Genomic DNA, 23,079 nt, shown 5'->3' with positions numbered 1-23,079 from the left:
AGATGTCCATGATCAGATCTGCCAGCTGGTCCATGCAGGATCTGAGTTCACGACCAGGGACCCCGCTAGGACCCTTTCCTTCCGAGGGCTCACTTTCAAGAAGGCCGATTTGACTTCGGAAGCTGTGACGGGGGATATGGGTGTGTCTGGGGCTGCCGGGGCAGTTGACAGCGGTTTGATGGTTTCCTGCTCGAACCGAGCATAGAATGCATTGAGTTCATTGGGGAGGAATGTGCTGCTGCTGGAGATTCTGCTCGGCTTCACTTTGTAGCCCATTATGTTGTTTAAGCCTTGCCACAACCGACGAGAGTCTGTGACATTAATCTGTGTATCGAACTTGGTCTGATATTGTCTCTTGACATCCCTGATGACTTTTTGGAGGTCGAATCTGGATTTCTTGTATTGATCAGGGTCACCTGACTTGAACGCCTCAGACCTGGCCTTCAGTAGGGAGTCAATCTCCCGATTAAGCCATGGCTTCCGGTTGGGGAATGTACCTATTACTTTCTTTGGCACGCAGTCTTCTACATATTTGCTGATAAAGTCTGTGATGGTGATGGTATATTCATTTAGGTTGGTTGCTAAGTTCTCAAATATGGAACAGTCCACTGACTCCAAGCAGTCATGTAGGTGCTCTTGAACCAGCACTGCATGACCTTCTTAACTGGATTCTCCCGCTTAGGTTTCTGCTTGTATGCCGGGAGAAGGAGCACCGTCTTATGGTCCAATTTTCCGAAATGCGGGTAGGGGATGGATCGGTCGGCACCCTTGATTTTTGTGTAGGAGTGATCGAGAGGGTTGGCGCCCTGGTGGGACAGGGGATGTGTTGATGGAATTTTGGAAGTACTCACTTGCGGTTGGCCTGGTTGAAATCCCCGGCCACGATGAACAAGATCTCCGGATGTTCTGTTTCATTGTTATTTATAGCTGTGTAGGCTGAGATTAAGCTAGTTTGTTCACAACCATGTTGTCACATGCAACCCAAGTTGAACTTCTAACCTCCTATTTTTAAAAAAATTTGGAGTGCCTACATCATTATTTCCAATTGCGGGGCAATTTAGCGTGGCCAATCCACCTACCCTGCACATCCCCTCTAATTCTGGCCTCTTTGTTTTCCCATCCCAGATTTTAATCACTCCGCCATTGGTGGCCATTCTTTGTTGTTTCAGTCACCTGTGGCCCAATCTCTGTAATAGCATACCTGTACCTGTTTGCCTCTCTAGTTCGCTCCCCTCCTTTTGATGCAGTACTTAAAACCTTTCTCTTTGCATAAGATCTCATATCTCCTTTTGTGGCTCAATATCATACTTGGTTTTATAAGGTGCACCTGAGATTGCTCCAAACGCTTGATGTAAAGAAAATTGGAGATATTTTGCATCATTGCACTAGGATGCCTTTGTCTCACATGTGTTATTTCTTCTAAATGCATTTCTTTTCAGACTGATCGGCTGCTTTCAGGATTAAACAGTGATGCCTTGGCAGGTATATTTCAGTGTTTCATTGGTCCAAAGGCACTGAATAGGTCAAATGAAATAGCACTGATAGTTTTTGTTCGGAAAATTAACAGAACCACTTTAAATGAGGCACTGGACAAGTTCAACAACAAGGTAATTAATTATTCATCGTGAGTAATTGAAAACAAGCAAAAATATCCACATCTGTGTTGATAGTGTGTCCAATTTATTTCACAGTTTTGTCAAATCTTCAGTTGGTAAAAGTGCTGAGGTTTCCCAGCACTTCCTGTTTGTAGTTCAGATCTCCTGCATCCTGCAGTGTTTGTTTTTATGTAAATGTGGTATTCCTGATTTGAATGATATGTGGCCTGTCCACCTGTCATGGATTGGCTCACGGCTTGAGTATCTCTTATTGGAGCAGTGTGTTTAAGACTATTAATATTACGAAAGCAGGCTGCTCTAGCTGCGCTAAGTCATGGAAGCAGGGAAAATGTGTCCTCCCAGAACCTAATTTGCAAACTTCCTGGGAGCCTCAAAATGCTGCAGCTTCATAAAATATAATAAAAGCAGGAAATACGAGGAAACCTCAGCATGTCTGGCATCAACTGTTGGGAGAGAACAAAGTCAATGTTTAGAGTGGTACTCCCTTCAAAGCAATTCTCTTGTTGATGGGATTCTATGATATATATTTCAGAAGCAACATGTTGACAACCATTCCCTACATGCATAAATAAAAGAATATAAAAATAGGAAAATAATGTCCAACGAGATGTTAAGTTTGCCCAACTCCAAATATACCTTCAGTGCTTGTAAATCCTAAATCCATGTTGCGTTGCTGGTGTGGTGTTGGGTGTTCTAACACACAGAAGAGCCAACACAGTTGCATATGGTACAACGCTTGTTTATTTAAACTCACTATTTACAACTTGGTCTTTGCACTCTGCACGTGGGGGGCTCCCTGCTTGTGGTGTTTCAACAGCTCTTTCATGCTTCCTTCTCCCCAGACCTACTGACCTCCAGGTGTCGTGCTCGTGCTTTTTATGTGGTTGGTGTTCTTGTCTGTGATTGGTTGTGGTGTTGTGTACTCTGATTTGCCTGTTAGTGTGTCCATCATGATGTGTGTGTTTGAATATCATGACATCCCCCCTTTTTACAAAGATATGTGCCTACGTGGTAATAAATATGATCGTGACGTGAGTGCATCTAAGAGTGTGTGTGTGTCGTGTGCAGCATGTGTCTATGACGGAACTATGTACATGGGGCGATGTCGAGTGCGTCACATGAATCCAGTTGTACCATAACATAACAGAAATGCGAACGAGAGAAGAAGAAAAAAAATTTTGAACAGTTGTCCAGTCAGACGACAGCTGGAACGATAAACAACAACAGGTTATCATGTAAAATTGTCCAACTTATTAAACATATGAACTGTATTATAAGTCCATTCTAATGGGTTTGCGACGAATTCGGGTTGACCGCCTTAAGGGTGGATCAAGAACCACCGGCTGCTGTGCAGGCATGGCCATGGGTGGCGATGGAAAGGGCGTGATGTGCGGCAGCTCCACAAAGTCATCCTCGGAAGCCTGTTGAGGATCTGGCGTGTTGTGTGGCTGTGAACGTGGAAGTCGGCGAAGGGCGCGCCGATTGCGGCGACGCACGGAACCATCCGGCATGCGAACCAGGAACGAGCGGGGAGCCACTTGTCGGAGGACTTCGGCCGGTGCTGACCAGCCACCATACGGTTGATGGACGCGTACTTTGTCTCCGGAGGACAGGGGGGGCAGGTCCGTCGCTCGTGTGTCGTACCGACCTTTCTGGCGATCACGCTGCAGTTGCATGTCCCGAAGAACCGCCTCATGGTCTGTTGTCGGTGCCAGGACGGAAGGTACCGTCGTCCTGAGGGAGCGACCCATTAGTAGCTGCGCTGGCGAGAGGCCCGTGGATAACGGGGCCGATCGATAGGCCAGCAAGGCAAGGTTAAAGTCCGATCCGGCATCAGCCGCCTTGCACAGGAGCCGCTTTGCTATGTGGACACCCTTTTCAGCCTTCCCGTTCGATTGTGGATGCAGAGGGCTGGATGTCACATGAGTGAAACCATATGCTGCGGCAAAGGACGACCATTCACGGCTGGCAAAACAAGGTCCATTGTCTGACATGACAGTCCTTGGAATGCCATGGCGAGCAAACGTTTCCTTGCAGGCCCCAATGACTGCGGACGACGTCAGATCATGGAGAGGCATGACTTCCGGGTAGTTTGAGAAGTAGTCTATAATAACAATGTAATCTCTGCCGAGCGCGTGAAATAGGTCAACACCCACCTTCGCCCAGGGGGACGTCACCATCTCGTGTGGTAGAAGTGTTTCCGGAGGTTGCGCCGGCTGAAACCTCTGACAGGTTGTGCAGTTGAGCACCATGTTGGCTATGTCTTCATTAATACCCGGCCAATATACCGCCGCCCGGGCCCTTCGTCTGCATTTTTCGACACCCAAGTGGCCTTCGTGTAGTTGACGAAGAATCATCTGGCGCACACTGTGTGGAATGACGATCCTATGCGATTTCATAAGGACCCCGTCTATATTGGTGAGATCATCTCGCACATTATAAAACTGGGGGCACTGCCCTTTTAGCCACCCTTCCGTCATGTGGCGCATCACTCGCTGCAGCAGAGGGTCAGTCGCCGTCTCTGCGCGTATGTGGGCCAGACAAGGATCATCAGCTGGCATATTTGCTGCTGTCAGAGTCACGTGTGCCTCAATTTGACGCACGAACCCCTCCGCATCTGGTGGTGTGCTCACTGCTCGGGAAAGAGTGTCCGCCACTATGAGTTCCTTCCCCGGAGTGTAGATCAGTTCAAAATCGTACCTCCTGAGTTTGAGTAAGATGCGCTGGAGGCGAGGAGTCATGTCGTTCAGGTCTTTGTTAATGATGTTGACCAGGGGGCGGTGGTCAGTTTCGACCGTGAATCGTGGCAGGCCATACACATAGTCGTGGAACTTGTCCAGTCCAGTTAACAAGCCCAGGCATTCTTTTTCGATTTGCGCGTAGCGCTGTTCGGTAGGGGTCATGGCTCGTGAGGCATACGCAACCGGGGCCCATGATGACGTGCTGTCTTTTTGCAGGAGTACCGCTCCAATACCAGATTGGCTGGCGTCTGTTGAGATCTTTGTAGGGCGAGTCGCGTCAAAGAAGGCCAGCACTGGTGCCGTGACCAGTTTGTGCTTGAGCTCCTCCCATTCCTGCTGATGCGACTGGTGCCAGTTGAATTCCGTCGATTTTTTTACGAGATGGCGCATGTTTGTTGTATGAGAAGCCAGGTTGGGAATGAACTTCCCAAGGAAGTTGACCATGCCCAGGAATCTTAAGACAGCCTTCTTGTCAGCCGGTCGTGGCATGGCTGTGATGGCGCTAACCTTGTCTGCATCGGGACGGACCCCGGACCTTGAGATGTGGTCCCCGAGGAATTTCAGCTCCGTCTGGCCGAAAGCACACTTCGCACGGTTGAGACGCAGGCCATTTTGCCGTATGCGGGTGAAGACACGTCGAAGACGATGCATGTGTTCCTGCGGAGTGGTGGACCAAATGATGATATCGTCCACATATACACGTACCCCTTCGATGCCTTCCATCATCTGCTCCATAATGCGGTGGAATACTTCAGATGCCGAAATGATGCCGAATGGCATCCGGTTGTAGCAGAATCTGCCAAAAGGGGTGTTGAATGTGCATAGTCTTCGGCTGGCCGGGTCCAGTTGGATCTGCCAGAATCCTTTGGACGCATCCAATTTAGTGAATATGTTGGCTCGCGCCATCTCGCTGGTGAGGTCTTCTCGTTTCGGGATGGGATAGTGTTCCCGCATGATGTTGTTGTTCAGATCTTTTGGATCTATACATATACGGAGCTCGCCAGAGGGCTTCTTTACACAGACCATGGAGCTGACCCATGGCGTGGGCTCCGTGACCTTGGATAGGACCCCTTGGTCCTGAAGAATCTGCAGTTGTGCCTTGAGGCGGTCTTTGAGAGGCGCAGGAACCCTGCGAGGTGCGTGAACGACAGGGATGGCGTCCGGTCTGAGTCGAATCTTGTACGTGTGTGGCAATGTCCCCATGCCTTCAAAAACCTCCTGGTTGTGAGCGAGGAGGGAATGGAGATTCGCGTGGAACTCAGCATCCGGGAAGTCGGATATCTCATCTGGAGAGAGAGACATGATGCGCTGTACCAGGTGAAGGACCTTACACGCTTGTGCGCCCAGTAACGAGTCCTTTGATGAGCCCACAACTTCGAAGGGGAGTGTGGCCGTGTACCTCTTGTGAGTCACCTGTAGCTGGCAAGATCCTACGGACGGGATAACGTTCCCGTTATAGTCAACCATCTTAAGCCGGGATGGTGTGATGAGTGGTTTGACCTTCATGGCCTGGACTGCAGAGTAAGCAATCAGGTTGGCGGATGCGCCGGTGTCCAGACGGAAGGCGACGCGCGATCGGTTGACCGTCAGGGTGGCACACCACTCATCGTCTGGATTGATGGCATTGACCTTGTTGACATCAATGACGGCAACTCTGAAGTCATCCTGGTCATCTGCATCACTTAACTGGAAGTCTTGATGCGTGGGCTGGACGGTCCTGACTCGTGTGCGAGGTTGTCGAGGATGCGCCGGATCCATGGGTTGAGCCGCACGACAGCGGGCTGCGTAGTGGCCTATCATGGCACATCTGTTGCACTGTTGGTATTTTGCAGGACATTGCCCTTTTAAGTGTAGACCTCCACACTTGCTGCACGTCATGACGTCACGGCGTTCGTTGCGCCACTGCGCATGCGCAGTGCGATCTTGCGGTGGGCGCGCCTGCGCAGTGCGTCCCTCGTTGTGGCCGTTATTCTTGGCGCGCACCTGCGCGGGAGACCGCGAAAAGCGCGGGAAGCGGCCGCTGTCGTCCGGGCCGTGGGGCGGGAAGAAATCGACGGCCTGGATGCGTTCAACGTCGTGGGCGGCCTGGCTTGCCGATTCGACGGCTGGGGACCCCCTCCGTGCCAACTCGGACGCCTGAAATCGGGCAAAACGGCAGGCAGCATTCTCATGGAGGACACAGGCTTCCACAGCAGACGCTAAGGTGAGGCTCTTTATTTTAAGAAGCTGCTGGCGTAGGCCACTGGAGGCAACGCCAAAAACAATCTGGTCCCTGATCATGGACTCTGTGGTGGTGCCGTAACCGCAGGACTGCGCCAGAATCCGGAGGTGCGTCAAAAAGGGTTGAAAAAGCTCCTCCTTACCTTGCAGGCGTTGCTGAAAGATGTATCTTTCGAAAGTTTCGTTTACTTCAGTTTGAAAGTGCTGGTCCATTTTGAGGATGACCGTGTCATATTTGGCCTGGTTTTCGCCTTCCTCGAACACCAGTGAATTAAAGACATCATTTGGGTGGGGGCCTGCGTAGAAGAGGAGCATTGCAATCTTCGAATCATCCGAGACATTCTGTTTTTCGGTGGCACGGATGTACAGGTCAAATCGCTGCCTGTAGAGCTTCCAGTTGGTGCCTAGGTTCCCCGTGACTTGCATCGGCTGCGGTTTGCCGGTGTGGTCCATGTCCAGAATGGCAGGTTGGTAGGCAGGTATCGATCCACTCCTGTACCATGTGGTGTTGGGTGTTCTAACACACAGAAGAGCCAACACAGTTGCATATGGTACAACGCTTGTTTATTTAAACTCACTATTTACAACTTGGTCTTTGCACTCTGCACGTGGGGGGCTCCCTGCTTGTGGTGTTTCAACAGCTCTTTCATGCTTCCTTCTCCCCAGACCTACTGACCTCCAGGTGTCGTGCTCGTGCTTTTTATGTGGTTGGTGTTCTTGTCTGTGATTGGTTGTGGTGTTGTGTACTCTGATTTGCCTGTTAGTGTGTCCATCATGATGTGTGTGTTTGAATATCATGACAGCTGGGATGTGCATGCCTATCTGTGTCCTGTTACCTGGTATAGAGACTAATGGTAATTCTCAGTGGCATTCCACTATCAGCATGATTTCCTGCATTGCAAAAGAATAATTGATGCGCTTTGAAGATCTTTGGGCTTTGCTTAGAAAATCAAAACGCAGTTCATTGTTGGTGGTGTGGGTGCACTGTATCATGGCTGATCTAGTGATGGAACGGAAATGTTATGTTCCTTACACTAATCTGTTTCCACTGCATGATCTTGAAGTAGGACTGTTTCAAGCTTTCTTTTAAGTTCTTTCATGAGGGTAAGTGACAATTTTGAAACCAGTATTGAAATGTCTTTATTCACATGAGTTTAAACATGTCATGGTATGTTTCAGACCCTGAACATCTCATCAATTCCTCTGATAACAAAGATCACATTCATGAATGCTCTGTGGGAGATTGTCAAGACCAATGAAAACTTAACCAATGCAGGTTTCCTGAGAAAATGGTTCCAAGAGCGATTCAGGCCTTTTGTTGCTGGCATTTCTCAGTCGGTGCTGAGTCACCTTCTGATGCGGAATATAACTTGTGATGGTTACCAAGCAATGTGAGTGAATCGTCTTCTTAACGAGAATCCATTACTGCATATTAAATTGTAACCTTGTTCTGTGTCAAACATGTCATAAAATACACCAGTATATCATGGTGCAGACACACACTGATGGACACACAGTGGGACCAATCAACATACACAACACCGCAGCCAATCACCAGTGAGAGCACACACACTATAACGACAGGGGACATCAGAGTTCCCGCTCGTTCGAGTAGCAGCTAGCTAGGAGCACAGAGCTCACAGCCTGCAACACAGACATTCACCATGTGCTGAGTGCATCAACTGGTTAGGACAAGGCAAAAGTCTTTAGTTAAAGCTGGTATCGTATTTACCCACAGTTCAAGTATGTTTAAATAGTTAACCTTTTAATAAAATAGTGTTGCACTACTTCAAGTGTTGGTGACCTGTATGTGATCCAGAACACCCAACACATCAAAACATTTAAAAATATTAATCACCAGGGAGCACACCTAATTTTAAATATCTTACACTGACTGGGAGAATTTCAACAACTAAACTCAATTCAGTACCAAGTGATGCTGGCTATGTAGTGTGTCAATATTGCTAGGTCCAGCTCAAATGCATTTGCTCCTGGTAATTCAGAATGCACTAAGATATTGCGAGAGGTTGTGTACATGAAATAGTGTGTGCCGCAATAGTTTGCTTTTTTTACAACATGTCTTGTGAAATGCTTCAGCTATTGTCAATGAATTTCTTCAGCGGCATGATGTTTGGCCCATGGCTATAGAATTGTACTGCAGTGGGAGTCAAAGCTTCTAAAGGCAGAAATAGTTTGGTGACGAAAAAAGAAAGAATGACCTCCGAAAACAATTTATTTGTCATCACATTTTGGGAGTGATCCTTGTGGAAGTTTCATCACTATGAGACAGACACCGAAACAGCTTTCACTTATTGTCACCAGACCTGATTATTGAGCATTATTTGAGAAAGATCCTAAAATTGTTCTTTAACAATTGAAGGATTATCATGGATCTAACCTCTCAAAAATAATAATATAATTGTTTATCCATTTAGCACAAAAGGACTGAGTAATGGATTCAGGGATATGCCACTTGGAACAAGAAAGGCTGTGCTTAGCCTGTGGATCCTTGGTTACCTCAACACTTCAGGTACATGCAATTGTGAGAAAAGGAAACCATGGAATGATTTTTTGATTTTATCTGTTAGGCAGTCACTTTACCTGTGTTCCTCTGCTGTGTAATTTGGGTCCCAGATGTTTGCAGTTGATGAGAAGTTGGCATCTATGTTTGCAAATATTTTCTCTTTTGCTTCCAGCCTTCCCACTTCGTTGTTACGAAAAGAACAGTTTTGTTCTCTACGTGAGAACCCATTTCCAAAGATTTTCTGAGTTGCTAACTTTGACGGACACATTTTCCCTGCTTCCCTCCAATCGTGCTGTTGAGGTAAAAGCAAAATGATTTCTCTTGTGAGCTGGAACGGGTGTGAATGTCTGCATTTCCTGGTCAACATTGCCTACCTGACATGTCAGTAAAACAGCAATGAATCTACTAATTGTAGTGTGTGTCTGACTGAAGTCCTAGGGGAACTGATTATGGTTGGAAATGTGGGAAAAAGCCGGGCGAGTGTCCAGTCAGTGTGAACCCAATTCATGCAATCATGATTTTCAGTGACAAAGATTGTCATTAATATTTTGTAAGTTTAATCTGATGTGTTGAGGAACTTTGAACCGTTGGGCACTGCCTACTCCTGGTTATTTGAATGAAACTCCCAATTGTATTTTTACAGGTGTTAAATGTCACAGATGCTGGTGAATTGGCTGATATGCTGAGCAGGCCTGGGTTCATTAATGATAACAACATTCTGACCACAGTGTTACTCCATATCCAACCCATCCAGAAGCTGGCTACATTTGTAGATGAATTCAATCAAAAAAGCAAAGACGTGAGCAGCAAATGTTATCTTGACTTTTCAGGTTGAAGGGTGTAGGGTAATGTTTTGTACAATATGTTGCCCTTCATATTGGAAGAGTCTATTTGTGTGGGCTACGGTAGTCGAGTGAGGAAAATCTTAAGTGACTCTTTTAATAAGGGGCCAAAGGTACCTGTGTATTAAGGTATGAATGTTTTGATTATATGTTAATGTGTTCATGCGGATACAGTGCTTATTTTCCAAGGTTCCCTCAGAATCTGAAATCTCGGGCAAAACTAAATGTTTTCCAAGAGTTCCCATTGGCCAGTAGAAGTGTATAATGATCGGATCAGCTAATTCATCAGTGGCACTGTTGATTAGATCCCAACTGAGGAAAGAGAACTCTGCAACAGTTAAAGACGGTTGGGTGGCGGTGGTTGAGGCTAGATTAATCGTCGTTATAACTTAAATTGTGGATCAGAGTGAAGCATCTTTATTTTCTCCAAAGCTGAAGCTATGATTGTAATAATTGCTCAGACCTGATTCCCAATTTGGGAAAATTATCTTCATGAATGGATATCATGGTAGAATCACATTGCAGTTTGAGGCAATCTTTGTTGTGACATTACCTCTTCCTTATTAATGCAATTATATGGGAAAGCTGGGTATAGAGGGTTATGGGCCAAATGTGGGCAAGTGGGACTAGCTTAGTGGTAAAAACTGGGCGGCATGGACAAGTTGGGCCGAAGGGCCTGTTTTCATGGTGTAAACCTCTACGACTCTAAGCCTAATTTCCGTTTCCTTTTGCAGAGTAATCTGCAAGCTGCTAATCGAGCTGCCATCATGGATGGTCTGTGGCCTCCGTTTATCAACAGCCTGTCGTTAATCAATGACAGCGACATCGATGAATGGCTTAATGTCAGATTAACTCCCTATCTTCCATTTATCACCACCCGCCTTTTGTCTTCCATGAACACCCTTCGAATCGGGTGCCTTTCGTACAGGAAAATGTAAGTTTAATTCAATCCACTCTGAATGTATCTTCACATGAGCAAATTCCTTCATTGTCCCATGTAAATTGTTCTCCAGGATTAGTTTGTTCATTACATCTGCAGAGTGCTAGAGCTGAATGAATGTAGCAGAGAAAAGATATTTATGGTATGACAACAAACATTGAATGTGCATGTCACTGCTCAATGTCTATCCATACTGCGGACAAGTCGGGAAAGGGAAGTAGAAAATGCTGGCAATACACAGCAGGTGTGACAGGTGTGTGTCGAGAAACAAAGTGAATGTTTGACGTCTGTGACCATTCATCAGAACAAATAATTGGAAATGAAATGAAGGAATTGAAAGATGAGAAAGGGTAGGAAGAGGAACAAAAGGGGAAGACTGTGATTGGGTCGAGGGGAGGAGTGGTTAAATGCCAGAAGGTTTCGGGGGTACTGTCATAGGAATGTCACTTTTAGAAATGTTTGTCTTCTCAAGTGGCTGCAGTGATGTCAGTGTGTGGGTGGAGCTGGTCTCTGGCTCTGCTTTTTACTTTTGTTTTGAGATGGAAGCTGTTTTTGGCTCTGAGTGTTAGTTTCATTTTCAGTTGGTGAGCTACATTCAAACCAAGGAGGTGAATTTTGGTTGTTCTCTCTGCATGCTAAAGAATGTCTCCAGATCACTTGATGATTTCAAAGTAATATCTGTTTCTGTAAGGAATGCAAACCTACTGTCTTTGTCAAAAAAGGTCTTTGACTGATGGATGTTGTTAGTAAAGTGACTAAGGGTACCCTATAGAGTATTGTATCTTTGGGGGAGTATCAGTGTTGGTAGTTAATAAGAATTTTACTGTGTGTTTATAGAATGTTAACTGGATTCATAGAATAAATATTTGTTTTTGTTTTAAAATACTTTAGATCTCTGTTGCATCACACCTGTAAAGTGGGCCCTTGTGCTCCCCATAACCAAAATCTATTAAAAGTTGTGGGTCAGGTAAACTCCATGGTATACTTTGGTGTTCTCTAAACCCTGACCCATAATTGTACAAGGCCAATGAGAGTGGTAATGAGACAAGTGAATAAACAAAATAAGTGTCCCGAGGATTTGTGAATTGCAGGATATCTGCCATCCAAACACAAGGTGAAAGAATTAAGAAAGAATTGAGAGTAAATACCAATGCAAGGTGGTAAGACAAAATGGCAGAAAATTTGGAGATCTACATGGTGCTTTACTTGTTGGATTGGCACATGATTACCCAGCTCCATGAAACATCGCCCAATGTCTTTAATTTGCTCAAGATTTATTGTATTTCTAACTTGTCTTACTGATGAAAGGACCAAACCTGAAACATTGGCTAGGATTTTCCTACCCCGCTGCAGTGTGCCCTGATGCGAGGGATACGGTGGGTCAGGACAATCCCAGTGGCAGGCTGGTCCAAAACATGCCATCTATTAACTTTGTTTAACGCAGACAGAGAGCCCTCCTGTGTGATAATACCAGGAATGTACCGAATCCAGAAATAATGCCCCAAACCTGACTTCTGCAGTTTTTGTTGGGGTAGAATGGGAACTGGTTCTTAATAGCAAATTGCTGGTCCACGGAGGCAGCTGCCCGTATATATCAACAGATGCCTGCACTCATGTGATTTTGGTCAGATAATTGTCTGAAACACAAAGATTGAAGCTGGTAAGAGCAGATGCAAAATTTGTGGATCTAGATGGATATCCAGGGTATCCTTTTGGAGAGGCATGTTACCCCTTTGGATATGGTACTTGGACAACCTTGGTGGAGGGATGGCACCCTTTTGGAGACATAAGGCACCCACTGGGAAAGTTCAAAGTAACATGATTGTGTTTAAAAGGCCATGAACTCATTGGAACTGTCCGCTCTGTCCAAAACCTGTCAAGCTGTCGAAGAAGTGCCTAAACTTTAAAATGAGCTATTCAAGCTTGCAAAAAGCTGGCAAAACTCATATAATCTCTACACAGAACTTTATTTCATGTTAGATAGTTACTGCAGTAGCCTATCATGCATTCTGGTGAGTTGACATTGAAGGAGTAAGGACAAAGAGTCGTGGGTGGGAGGCATGACTTGGCACCAATTTGGCCTGTGTATTGTACAGGGATATGGAGGTGAGCGGGGGTTGTGTTTACATTGCGACATGCGGGTTCAAGCGGGTTGGGTAGAGGGATGTGAGGTGCCTTTGGGCTGTGTGGTATAAAGTAGTATGGATTGGCATGGATGGGGTTTACGAGTGTGTGAGAGGTTATGGTTTTTTTTTGCTTTCTTCAATTTTTTATATTTTCAGCAATGTTTTGGGGTGCATATGAGGCTTTCTTCCCAATCCACCTTTGAAATTGGCCGCATCTGCATTCGTTCTGGTGTGTTGGGGTTGATGTCTAATCCAGTCCGACCACAGAATGCTGTTAAGTCAAACTTCAGGGTCTCCTTTCATGATTTGCTTGGAAGGAAAATATCCCTCTCTGTGCTCCTGACTTGGAATCGAAAAACCTGGCCTCTTTTGTCTTTCCACAAGTTGTTTCTTTCATTTTCTTATGGGATGTGGGCTTCACTGGCCAGGCCAGCTTTTGTTGCCCATTTCTAATTGCCCTTGAGAAAGTGATTATGAGCTGCCTTCTTGAACCGCAGCAGTCCATGTGGTATAGGTACACCTTCTGTGCTATTATGGAGAACTATCCAGGATTTTGACCCAGTCACAGTGAATCCCGCAAAGAAGAGAACATCGGCCACAACTGGGAACCCTCCCATAACCGAGAGCTTTACTATAGCCAAGCACCACCCCCTTACTCAACATCAATCACCCCTGCCTGGAAGCTAAAGAACAGTTCAGGCAGAAAGTGAACAAAATCACCTGACAGCTAGATGCCTGGATAGTTCATTTTCATCTTCCTTCACGCTTGAATTCATCTCAAGTCTCCTGTTTTGAACCTAACCATAATGTTTATAAACATGTAGGATTTAAGAGCTTTCACTTGCTCATTTTCTCACCTTACAACCCCCTGGGCTAATGCACGGTCTATTCCAGTACCACTTGACCGGGAGTCGCAACGCAATTTCAATTAATAAATATTGCTCAGAAGGTTCAGGTCTTTGGCCTTTAGCTGCCCTAGAAGTATAGTCACCAGGTTTGTAAATTTAAACACAATTAAGTTTATTAATAACAGTAACTATAATTAAATGTGCAGCAAATATAACAGGTTAACTATAATCTAATTCCTAACACCCCCCCCCTCCCACTTAAACTCACCCCGCCCTCTTTATAGAAACACACACACAAGGCAGACGTAGTGGGGAGAAGAGTGGTGTAATATAATAAATAAAGTGAATAGATGAGTCTTTGTTTCAGATGATCATTTCGAGTACAACTTCCTTCAAGACTTTCAGTTCGAGACTTCTGTTTCCAGTCTGTAATGAGTTTCATTGTAGGTTGATTTAGAGGGGCTGGTTTAGCACAGGGCTAAATAGCTGTTTTTTAAAGCAGACCAAGGCAGGCCAGCAGCGCGGGTTCAATTTTGGTACCAGCCGCCCCGTACAGGCGCCGGAATGTGGCGACTCAGGGCTTTTCACAGTAACTTCATTTGAAGCCTACTTGTGAAAATAAGCGATTTTCATTTCATTTTCATTTCAGGTTCATTCAGGTCTCTGCAGTCTCAGAAATAGAGCAGCTTTTCTGGAGAAAACATGAGGGAGACAGAGTGAGAGCAGGTCTTTTTTTCCTGAGTGTCCGAGTCTCCACATATCTTCCCCTGGCTGTCTGAAAGTTATCCCACTCAGGCAGGACCCAATCACCGCCTGTTACCAGGCAGAATATGTCCTTTTGGCCAATTCATTGACCACCAGTCAACCACTTGAACCGAGTGCCATCGATCTCTCAGGTGCCGAAAAGTCTGAGTTCTACTGTCCAAAGCGACCAGAGTGTTCTCTTTTGTAACTTTTGAATTCCTCATTTTCCTGCTCGACTTAAAGATATATGTCCATTAACATCAATGGATCAAAATGATAACAGCAAACATAAAGATAGGGGGAAAAGGGGAATCAATAGGAAGGGCCCTTACAGTGAGCGCAAAGCACTTGACTGCTTTTGGTGTGGTGACAAACTGTCAATCATAACTAGATGTTTAGAAACATTACTGATTGGTTCAAAGCAAGCAACTTGAAGGGTGATGAAAATACAAAATCCAGCCACCTGGCTGTGGAAGCTGTCAGTTGCAGGCTGCTAAAAGCTATTTCACTTTGGCTGGAATAGCAGCCTTGCAGATCAAAGGATCTGAGGGTGTTTCAAAGCCTTTTGATGTGTTTTTGACTTCCTATTAAGTTACAGCTGTTGCTTTCTAGAAATCCGTGTGAGGCAGCAGATGTAAGGCACAGTTGAGTAGAAATCAATGATTTGTTCACTGTTTCTGCAAGGACGGCTCTTCAGCTTCCAGGCAGCGGGGACTGTTAGCGGGGGCTGTGGGGTGATGTTTCCTGCTGTGGGAGGTTCTGTGTTATGATGGGGGTCTCTGGTGCGCTCGCTATGATGGCGGGGGGGGTGCGTCAGGTCACCCTTATGCATGCGTTCTGTGGAGGGAGCGGTGATTCAGCAATTCCTGTGACGGAGTGGGGAGAGACGATGCCCCCTACCTGTCAGTGGAAGTGTGGGGGTCAGGATTTGTGTTGCGGGCAGAGGGGAGCCCGTTGGCGGGCCTCAGTATCGGGCCGCCTGCCCAAAATGGTAACCCGATAGTGTGATTCGCGATGGAATCCCTTGCGATTCCCTAAATGCCTAAGGTGGGGACCGTGAATCAATTCTGGGCACCACACCCAGCACCAGCGCGATCCTGAACTGATTCAGCTGCGTCAGGAGAACATAATCTCTCCCACGGAAAATCCAGCCCGTTACCTTCATTTCTGTTGTGTTGTTTTAGATTCCTCTTTTTAGTTACTGAACAGATTCTGAAAATGAAATTCTGAAATGTTATTAAATTTTGCCTTTAGTGTGCAAACGCTGAGTGATCGATACAATGATTTCACCTCAGACAAACAGAAGGAAATCTACAATGGCGTCAAAGCCTATCTACAACAAGGTGACGGTAACACACTTTTATTCAAATTTAATAGACGTGAGGATACTGTTCGCTGAGGAAAGAGAAAAATCAGCCTGGGCTCCTCAATATCCAAAGACACTTAGTGAAATTTGCACCTGAGTTAATTTGCACCTGAGTTAATGAGCGTTGAAGGCAGGTGGAATTCGCTCTGAATCTAAGGATCTCATTGACACTCACTTATACATTACAAAGTAGCGCGAAGCTGCGGGCAGCTATGGAGATTGATCCTGGGTGAGAGTCATTAACTTGCGGAGAGAAATACGTTTTTGTGGGGAGTGGTGAGAATCCCTGTTAGCATTTGTGAGTAATTGCCCCAACATATTTTTTAAAAATATGACACCCCATTTTATTCAGAGTTAATGTAGAATTGTTTTACTTCACAGGTCCCAAGCCCAAATGCTATGATGTGAATGATCCGGCCCTGAACTCAACTGCATGGTTTGCTCAATATCTGGGATTATTTATGAACCAAATATCACTGGCTGACCTTCTGTCTTTCTCTGATAATGAAACCCAGGTACCTATTTTTCTTTTACCCTAAGACAGGGAGACAAAAGATTGGTTCTCTGGAAATCAGACCTATTGTCAAAGATGTGGTTGCATAAAGGTCCAATTACATGTGCGGTCCACTCTGATGCGTTAACTGATTTGGAACTTTGCGTCCTGTGGGTGTAATTCCAATCTTGGGTGTAGCATAACACTGGGGATAGCTACAGTGCCCGTTTGAGGCCAGTGGATAAGGAAATCGTGTGGTGCGAGAAATGAAATGGCGATGCACGATTAATCTAAAGGCGACTTAAGACCCATCAATCATTTATGTTGTGCGTTTGCCACGATGGAGAGTTGTTGGAATCCATGCTCACTATATTTGTGTTTTCGCCAACAAGATCCCTGAATGTTTTATTATTTAAATCTATAAAGAACACAGCATTGTTGGGGCCAATATTTCAGTTATCTTGCAATTTTTGTGCAGCTTCAAGATTTTGTGGTAAACCCTGAAAACCTGGCACTGTTAGAAACTCTGACGTTATCCACTGAAATTTCAAAGTTCTACCTCAGGTTGCTGCTTCTAAACAATCCTCACATTAATGTTTCAAGGTATGTCAATTTCACTATTCATATTAACCCAGCATGAGATATGAAGCAGAACGTTCAGGTCATAATCTTTATGGATGCAAAGCAAATGTGGAGAATGTGTATGCTAAGCTGTTTAAGCAGGGATGCAGGGAAGGAGCAGAGTGTGCACATGGGAAAGAGAGCAGCTAGAGGTCTACAGATTGCCTGAAGGAGGTAAGACGAAGGACTGTAATGTATGTGAAAGGGCACCCAGATTGTGTGGCCTGATTTTGTAGCAAATGATCAATTGATTGAAGCAGGTTGAAAAAGAAGAGTTGAAATCTTAGCTAAATAGCTGACAGTCAGCGAGGAATCCCTGAAAACCTGAGTATTTCTGCATTGACAGTGTTGAAGATGTAAATATTCAAGTTACTGATCTCTGTGAGACAGAAAGTGTGGGAGACAAAGGGAACGAGCGATTTCTTCCTCACAATTTCATATTTATTTCATGAAAGAAGTGATTTTAGTTTTCTAACAAAATGAAATATGTTTGGTGGAAGATAGAAGGCTAATAAATGCAATGGACAAAATATGCAGTTTTAGATGGAAGTGGGTGATGAACCCCTTTAAAATAGTCCCAAGAGTGAGATATTTTCAATGATGTTATTGTCAATTGGGAGATTACTAAGTAAGGCAATTTGTGACTGGTGTTCTTTTGCAGTCTTCCAAACTCTCTGGTTTGCTTCATTACTGAAACAAATCTACTTCAGTCCTTGACTGAACAGCAAGTCCTGGCTGTAACAGTGAAGATAAACCAGGTCTGTGGGCTGATCGTGCCACCTAACGCTACCAATGGAACAGTACCTGCTGAAGGCCCAACAGATGAACAACTGAAGGTAAATGGGAAGATCTACTGCCAAGCATTGAAATGCATCCTCCAAAGGAAATGGAGTATTTATATTATTTTTATTTCTTCTTCAGCTGTCAATAGCAATAGTGAGCAAAATTAACAGCTTTTCAGTCGGCACTCTGAATTCACTGGGGCAAACGGCTGTTGGACTCTCAGTGTCGCAGGTTCTAAATATTGATGGTGACACTCTGCAGAATGCTCTGCCAACCCTGGGTAAAGTCAAAGGCTGGAATGTCGGCCAGGCCAATACGATTGTCGGCAAGTTACTCAGAAATGGCCTGCAGGTAAGAACTCACTAAATCGGAAATGAATAACTTACATTTATAGATGAATAAAGCAGATAATCTACACAGACAGTGTCATTTGGTCTGTTAGTTTACTGGATTGGCAGCTATGTTTGAGCTAAATTTTTATTAATGTTTTGTCGCAAAGCAACAGTCAGACTATTAAGATGGTTGCACAGTGGGTAGCAAGTTTGATTCATGTCGACACTGTCTGTGTGGAGTCTGCACGTTTTCCCTGTGTCTGCATGGATTTCCATCGGGTGCTCCGGTTTCCTCACACAAGTCTCAAAGTAGTGCTGTTTGGTGAATTGGCCATTCCAAATTCTCCCTCTATGTATTCGAACAGGGGCCGGAATGTGGGACGAGAGGCTTTTCACAGTAACATCATTGCAGTGTTAATGGAAGCCTACTTGTGACAATAAAGATTATTATAGTAACTTCATTGAAGCCTACTTGTGACAGAAGCGATTGTTATTATAAAGATTATTATTATAAGATGATCCACAGGCAGGTAAAAAATAATGTTTAGTAAAGTAAACAAACACTCCCTGAAGTGAATTATATTCTGATGTAAAATCCTGTAATATCGAGGTGTTGAAGATGATCCAGCATTACGCAGTGGCTTTTGTATGTTTGTGGATGGATAAAGTATCAAAAGTACCAAGTGCCATATTCTCTATCTTTTCATCAGATCTGGGTTCAGCCAGTGGGGAAGAATCTTATTCATGTGTTTCAGATGGGATTCTGAGAAGAATGTGATAGAGATGAAAACTTTCAGATTGCTGGCACCTGAAACTTGTTATTTGTTCAAAGATTGCATCTGGAAAAAAAATGGATCATAACAGATTTATCCCAATCAGCAACTCACCATTTCGCTCAATTTATTTAAATTAGCAAATTTGAAATACATTTTAGTACTTTGTTAGGATTTCTTAGGATGCTGTTTATGCTGTGTCCATTCTTACCTCGTTAAATGTGCGACCTTATGTATAATTTCTAGCACATTAAGGGCTAATGCAGTATTTTATCCTACCATCCGATGGAGCTGGGGAGCAGATTAATAAAAATAATGCCTCTCAGACTTCTGGGAGAAGGTTAGAGAGAGTAGGACGAGAGCAGAGAACAAGTAGAGATAGTGTGTGTGAGATAGGTATTGGTATCGTGTAGATTGTAATTACAGTTTACAGTATTGCTAGCTTTAGGAATAGTGTTTGAACTGTATAATAAGTATTGTAATAACATTTACCTTTGTTAACTTAAATTAGCTTTGTGGTCTTTGTGTACACTACATGCAGAATCCATCCTGGGTGTTAGCAACACGAAACCCACAAAATGGGATGTAATGATCTTCAGCGGGTTCTTGTGTCAATTGGGCAAAATTGAACCTGAGTGTGGAGAAGTGAAGCCAATAGATTTGACAACAGTATATCTTGTGTATGTTGCATTGTCCATTCTGTTGTCAAATGTGTGGTAAACTGGAGCTGGTGATGTTTATAGTTGCACTGCCATGCCACGACAAGTGGGAAAATGATGCAATCCTGTGACTATCTAGTGACAGTTTTGATTTCCTTCTGCCTTCCAACTAGGTCAATAACAGACAGAATCTGCTGGGTCTGGGAAGCTTGGTGTCTGGTATTCCCACCGATGTATTCCAGCGCATCGATCCTGGGGTGTTCATCAATGTATTCTCAAATCCAACTTTTGTTGAGAATATTGGGGCATCACCACAAACTCTACAATTCATCTGTGTTCTGCAGGTGAGTGACATCGAATGCATAATCAATGGTAATAAAATTGATCTACATCTCATTTGTTTCTGACTGCTGCTTTTATTTTTTAAATGTTGATGTGTTTGCATCAAGCCTATTTTAATCTCCAGGTGCTGCTGCCTCCTGAACACTTTAATTTCTATTCTTTTTCATTCTAATTCAGGTGTTCCGGAATGTAGATGACCCTGAAAGAAGAGTAAGCATCGTTCCATCTGTTCTAGCCAAAGATGTGCCGCCTGTGTATTTAAATTCAAACCTGAGCCTCAGTGACATTAACAACAAACAGTGGATTCCCAGTCAGGTGAATGAATTGCTGCTTTGACATTGAAAGATAATGGGCGGGTTCTCCGTCCCGGCAGCTGGCCAATGGGTTTTCCATTGTGGGCACCCCCATGCCGTCGATAAATCCGCGGGCGTGTGTGCGCTACCGGCGAAAAGGGGGATGCTCCCGACGGAGAATCCAGCCCAATGCCTTGTGGGCCATTGTAGTGAGGTGGGGAGGGGGCACGGGAGAGGGGGAGAGTAGGGACAGTTCAATTGAAACATTTTTTTCTTAAATTTAGAGTCCCCAATTCATTTTTTCCAGTTAAGGGGCAATTTAACATGGCCAGTCCACCTACATTAGAACATAAGAACTAGGAGCAGGAGTAGGCCTTCTGGCCCCTCGAGCCTGCTCCGCCATTCAATTAGATCAAGGCTGATCTTTTGTGGACTCAGCTCCACTTTCCGGTCCGAACACCATGTCCCTTATCTATCATTATCTTAATAACATTTAATGAAGGAGCCTCAACTGCTTCAGTGGGCAAGGAATTCCACAGATTTACAACCCTTTGGGTGAAGAAGTTCCTCCTAAGCTCAGTCCTAAATCTACTTCCCCTGATTTTGAGGCTATGCCCCCTAGTTCTGCTTTTACCCGCCAGTGGAAACAACCATTTAATTTCCTATCTATTCCCTTCATAATTTTAGATGTTTCTATAAGATCCCCCCACATCCTACTAAATTCCAACAAGTACAGTCCCAGTCTACTCAACCTCTCCTCGTAAACCAGCCCCTTCAGCTCTGGGATTAACCTAGTGAATCTCCTCTGCACACCCTCCAGCGCCAGTACATCCTTTCTCAGGTAAGTAGACCAAAACTGAACACAATACTTCAGGTGTGGCCTCACTAACACTTTATACAATTGCAGCATAGCCTCCCTAGTCTTAAACTCCATCCCTCCAGCAATGAAGGACAAAACTCCTTTTGCCTTCTTCATCACCTGTTGCACCTGTAAACCAACTTTTTGCGACTCATGCACTAGCACACCCAGGTCTCTCTGCACAGCAGCATGTTTTAATATTTTATCATTTAAATAATAATCCCATTTGCTGTTATTCCTACCAAAATGGATAACCTCACATTTGTCAACATTGTATTCCATCTGCCAGACCCTAGCCCATTCATTTAACCTATCCAAATCCCTCTGCAGACTTCCAGTATCCTCTGCACTTTTTGCTTTACCACTCATCTTAGTGTCGTCTGCAAACTTGGATACATTGAACTTGGTCCCCAACTCCAAATCATCTATGTCAATTGTGGGCCCAACACTGATCCCTGAGGGACACCGCTAGCTACTGGTTGCCAACCAGAGAAACACCCATTAATCCCCCCTCTTTGCTTTCTATTAATTAACCAATCCTCTATCCATGCTACTACTTTACCCTTAATGCCATGCATCTTTATCTGATGCAGCAGCCTTTTGTGTGGCACCTTGTCAAAAGCTTTCTGGAAATCCAGATATACCACATCCATTCGCTCCCCGTTATCTACCGCACTGGTAATGTCCTCCAAAAATTCCACTAAATTAATTAGGCACTACCTGCCCTTTATGAACCCACGCTGCATCTGCCCAATGGGACAATTTCCATCCAGATGCCTCGCTATTTCTTCCTTGATGATAGATTCCAGCATCTTCCCTCCTACCGAGGTTAACCTATAATTACCCGCTTTCTGCCTACCTCCTTTTTTAAACAGTGGTGTCACGTTTGCTAATTTCCAATCCGCCGGGACCACCCCAGAGTCTAGTGAATTTTGGTCAATTATCACTAGTGCATTTGCAATTTCCCTAGCCATCTCTTTTAGCACTCTGGGATGCATTCCATCGGGCCAGGAGCTTACCTACCTTTAGCCCCATTAGCTTGCCCATCACCACCTCCTGAGTGAGTACCTTGTTCCGACAAAGAGTCATATTAAACTCGACACCGTATCTCCCTCCACAAATGCAGCCAAACCTGCTGAGTTTATCCAGCACTTTCTGTTTTTAAAAGTGTCTCACTTTGTTCTCGCCCCTACTCTCTACCCGTTACTTTCTTGGAGAAGTACATATGGAGAATCATGTCTCACAAATTTGATTGAGTTTTTTGAGGGAGTGACCAAGAAGGTAGATGAGGGTAGTGCAGTAGACGTTGTCTACATGGACTTTCGCAAAGCCTTTGACAAGGTACCGCATGGTAGGTTGTTGCAGAAGGTTAAAGCTCACGGGATCCAGGGTGAGGTTGCCAATTGGATTCAAAATTGGCTGGACGACAGAAGGCAGAGGGTGGTTGTAGAGGGTTGTTTTTCAAACTGGAGGCCTGTGACCAGTGGTGTGCCTCAGGGATCGGTGCTGGGTCCACTGTTATTTGTGATTTATATTAATGATTTGGATGAGAATTTAGGAGGCATGGTTAGTAAGTTTGCAGATGACACCAAGATTGGTGGCACAGTGGATAGTGAAGAAGGTTATCTAGGATTGCAACGGGATCTTGATCAATTAGGCCAGTGGGCCGACGAATGGCAGATGGAGTTTAATTTAGATAAATGTTGAGGTGATGCATTTTGGCAGATCGAATCAGGCCAGGACCTACTCAGTTAATGGTATGGCGTTGGGGAGAGTTATAGAACAAAGAGATCTAGGAGTACAGGTTCATAGCTCCTTGAAGGTGGAGTCGCAGGTGGACAGGGTGGTGAAGAAGGCATTCGGCATGCTTGGTTTCATTGGTCAGAACATTGAATATAGGAGTTGGGACGTCTTGTTGAAGTTGTACAAGACATTGGTACGGCCACACTTGGAATAC

At 44.8% G+C, this 23,079-nt stretch overlaps 1 protein-coding gene across 1 annotated transcript in view; it reads left to right on the top strand.

The window, feature by feature from the left end:
• The window catches only part of LOC140393469 (uncharacterized), a 470,641-nt gene that overhangs the window by 209,076 nt on the left and 238,486 nt on the right, over positions 1 to 23,079 (top strand). The window contains exons 113-125 of the mRNA XM_072479798.1: positions 1,440 to 1,607; positions 7,757 to 7,968; positions 9,013 to 9,107; positions 9,274 to 9,401; positions 9,745 to 9,900; positions 10,678 to 10,877; positions 15,856 to 15,944; positions 16,349 to 16,482; positions 16,939 to 17,063; positions 17,743 to 17,917; positions 18,003 to 18,215; positions 19,802 to 19,972; positions 20,148 to 20,285. Coding sequence (XP_072335899.1) covers positions 1,440 to 1,607; positions 7,757 to 7,968; positions 9,013 to 9,107; positions 9,274 to 9,401; positions 9,745 to 9,900; positions 10,678 to 10,877; positions 15,856 to 15,944; positions 16,349 to 16,482; positions 16,939 to 17,063; positions 17,743 to 17,917; positions 18,003 to 18,215; positions 19,802 to 19,972; positions 20,148 to 20,285 — 2,004 coding nt within the window. The remainder of the gene's footprint in view (positions 1 to 1,439; positions 1,608 to 7,756; positions 7,969 to 9,012; positions 9,108 to 9,273; positions 9,402 to 9,744; positions 9,901 to 10,677; positions 10,878 to 15,855; positions 15,945 to 16,348; positions 16,483 to 16,938; positions 17,064 to 17,742; positions 17,918 to 18,002; positions 18,216 to 19,801; positions 19,973 to 20,147; positions 20,286 to 23,079) is intronic.

Source organism: Scyliorhinus torazame, chromosome 17 (assembly GCF_047496885.1).
Source record: "Scyliorhinus torazame isolate Kashiwa2021f chromosome 17, sScyTor2.1, whole genome shotgun sequence".
Classification (NCBI taxonomy): Eukaryota; Metazoa; Chordata; class Chondrichthyes; order Carcharhiniformes; family Scyliorhinidae; genus Scyliorhinus; species Scyliorhinus torazame.
Note: the sequence above shows the minus strand (reverse complement) of the source record. Positions and strands in the feature narration are given on the sequence as shown.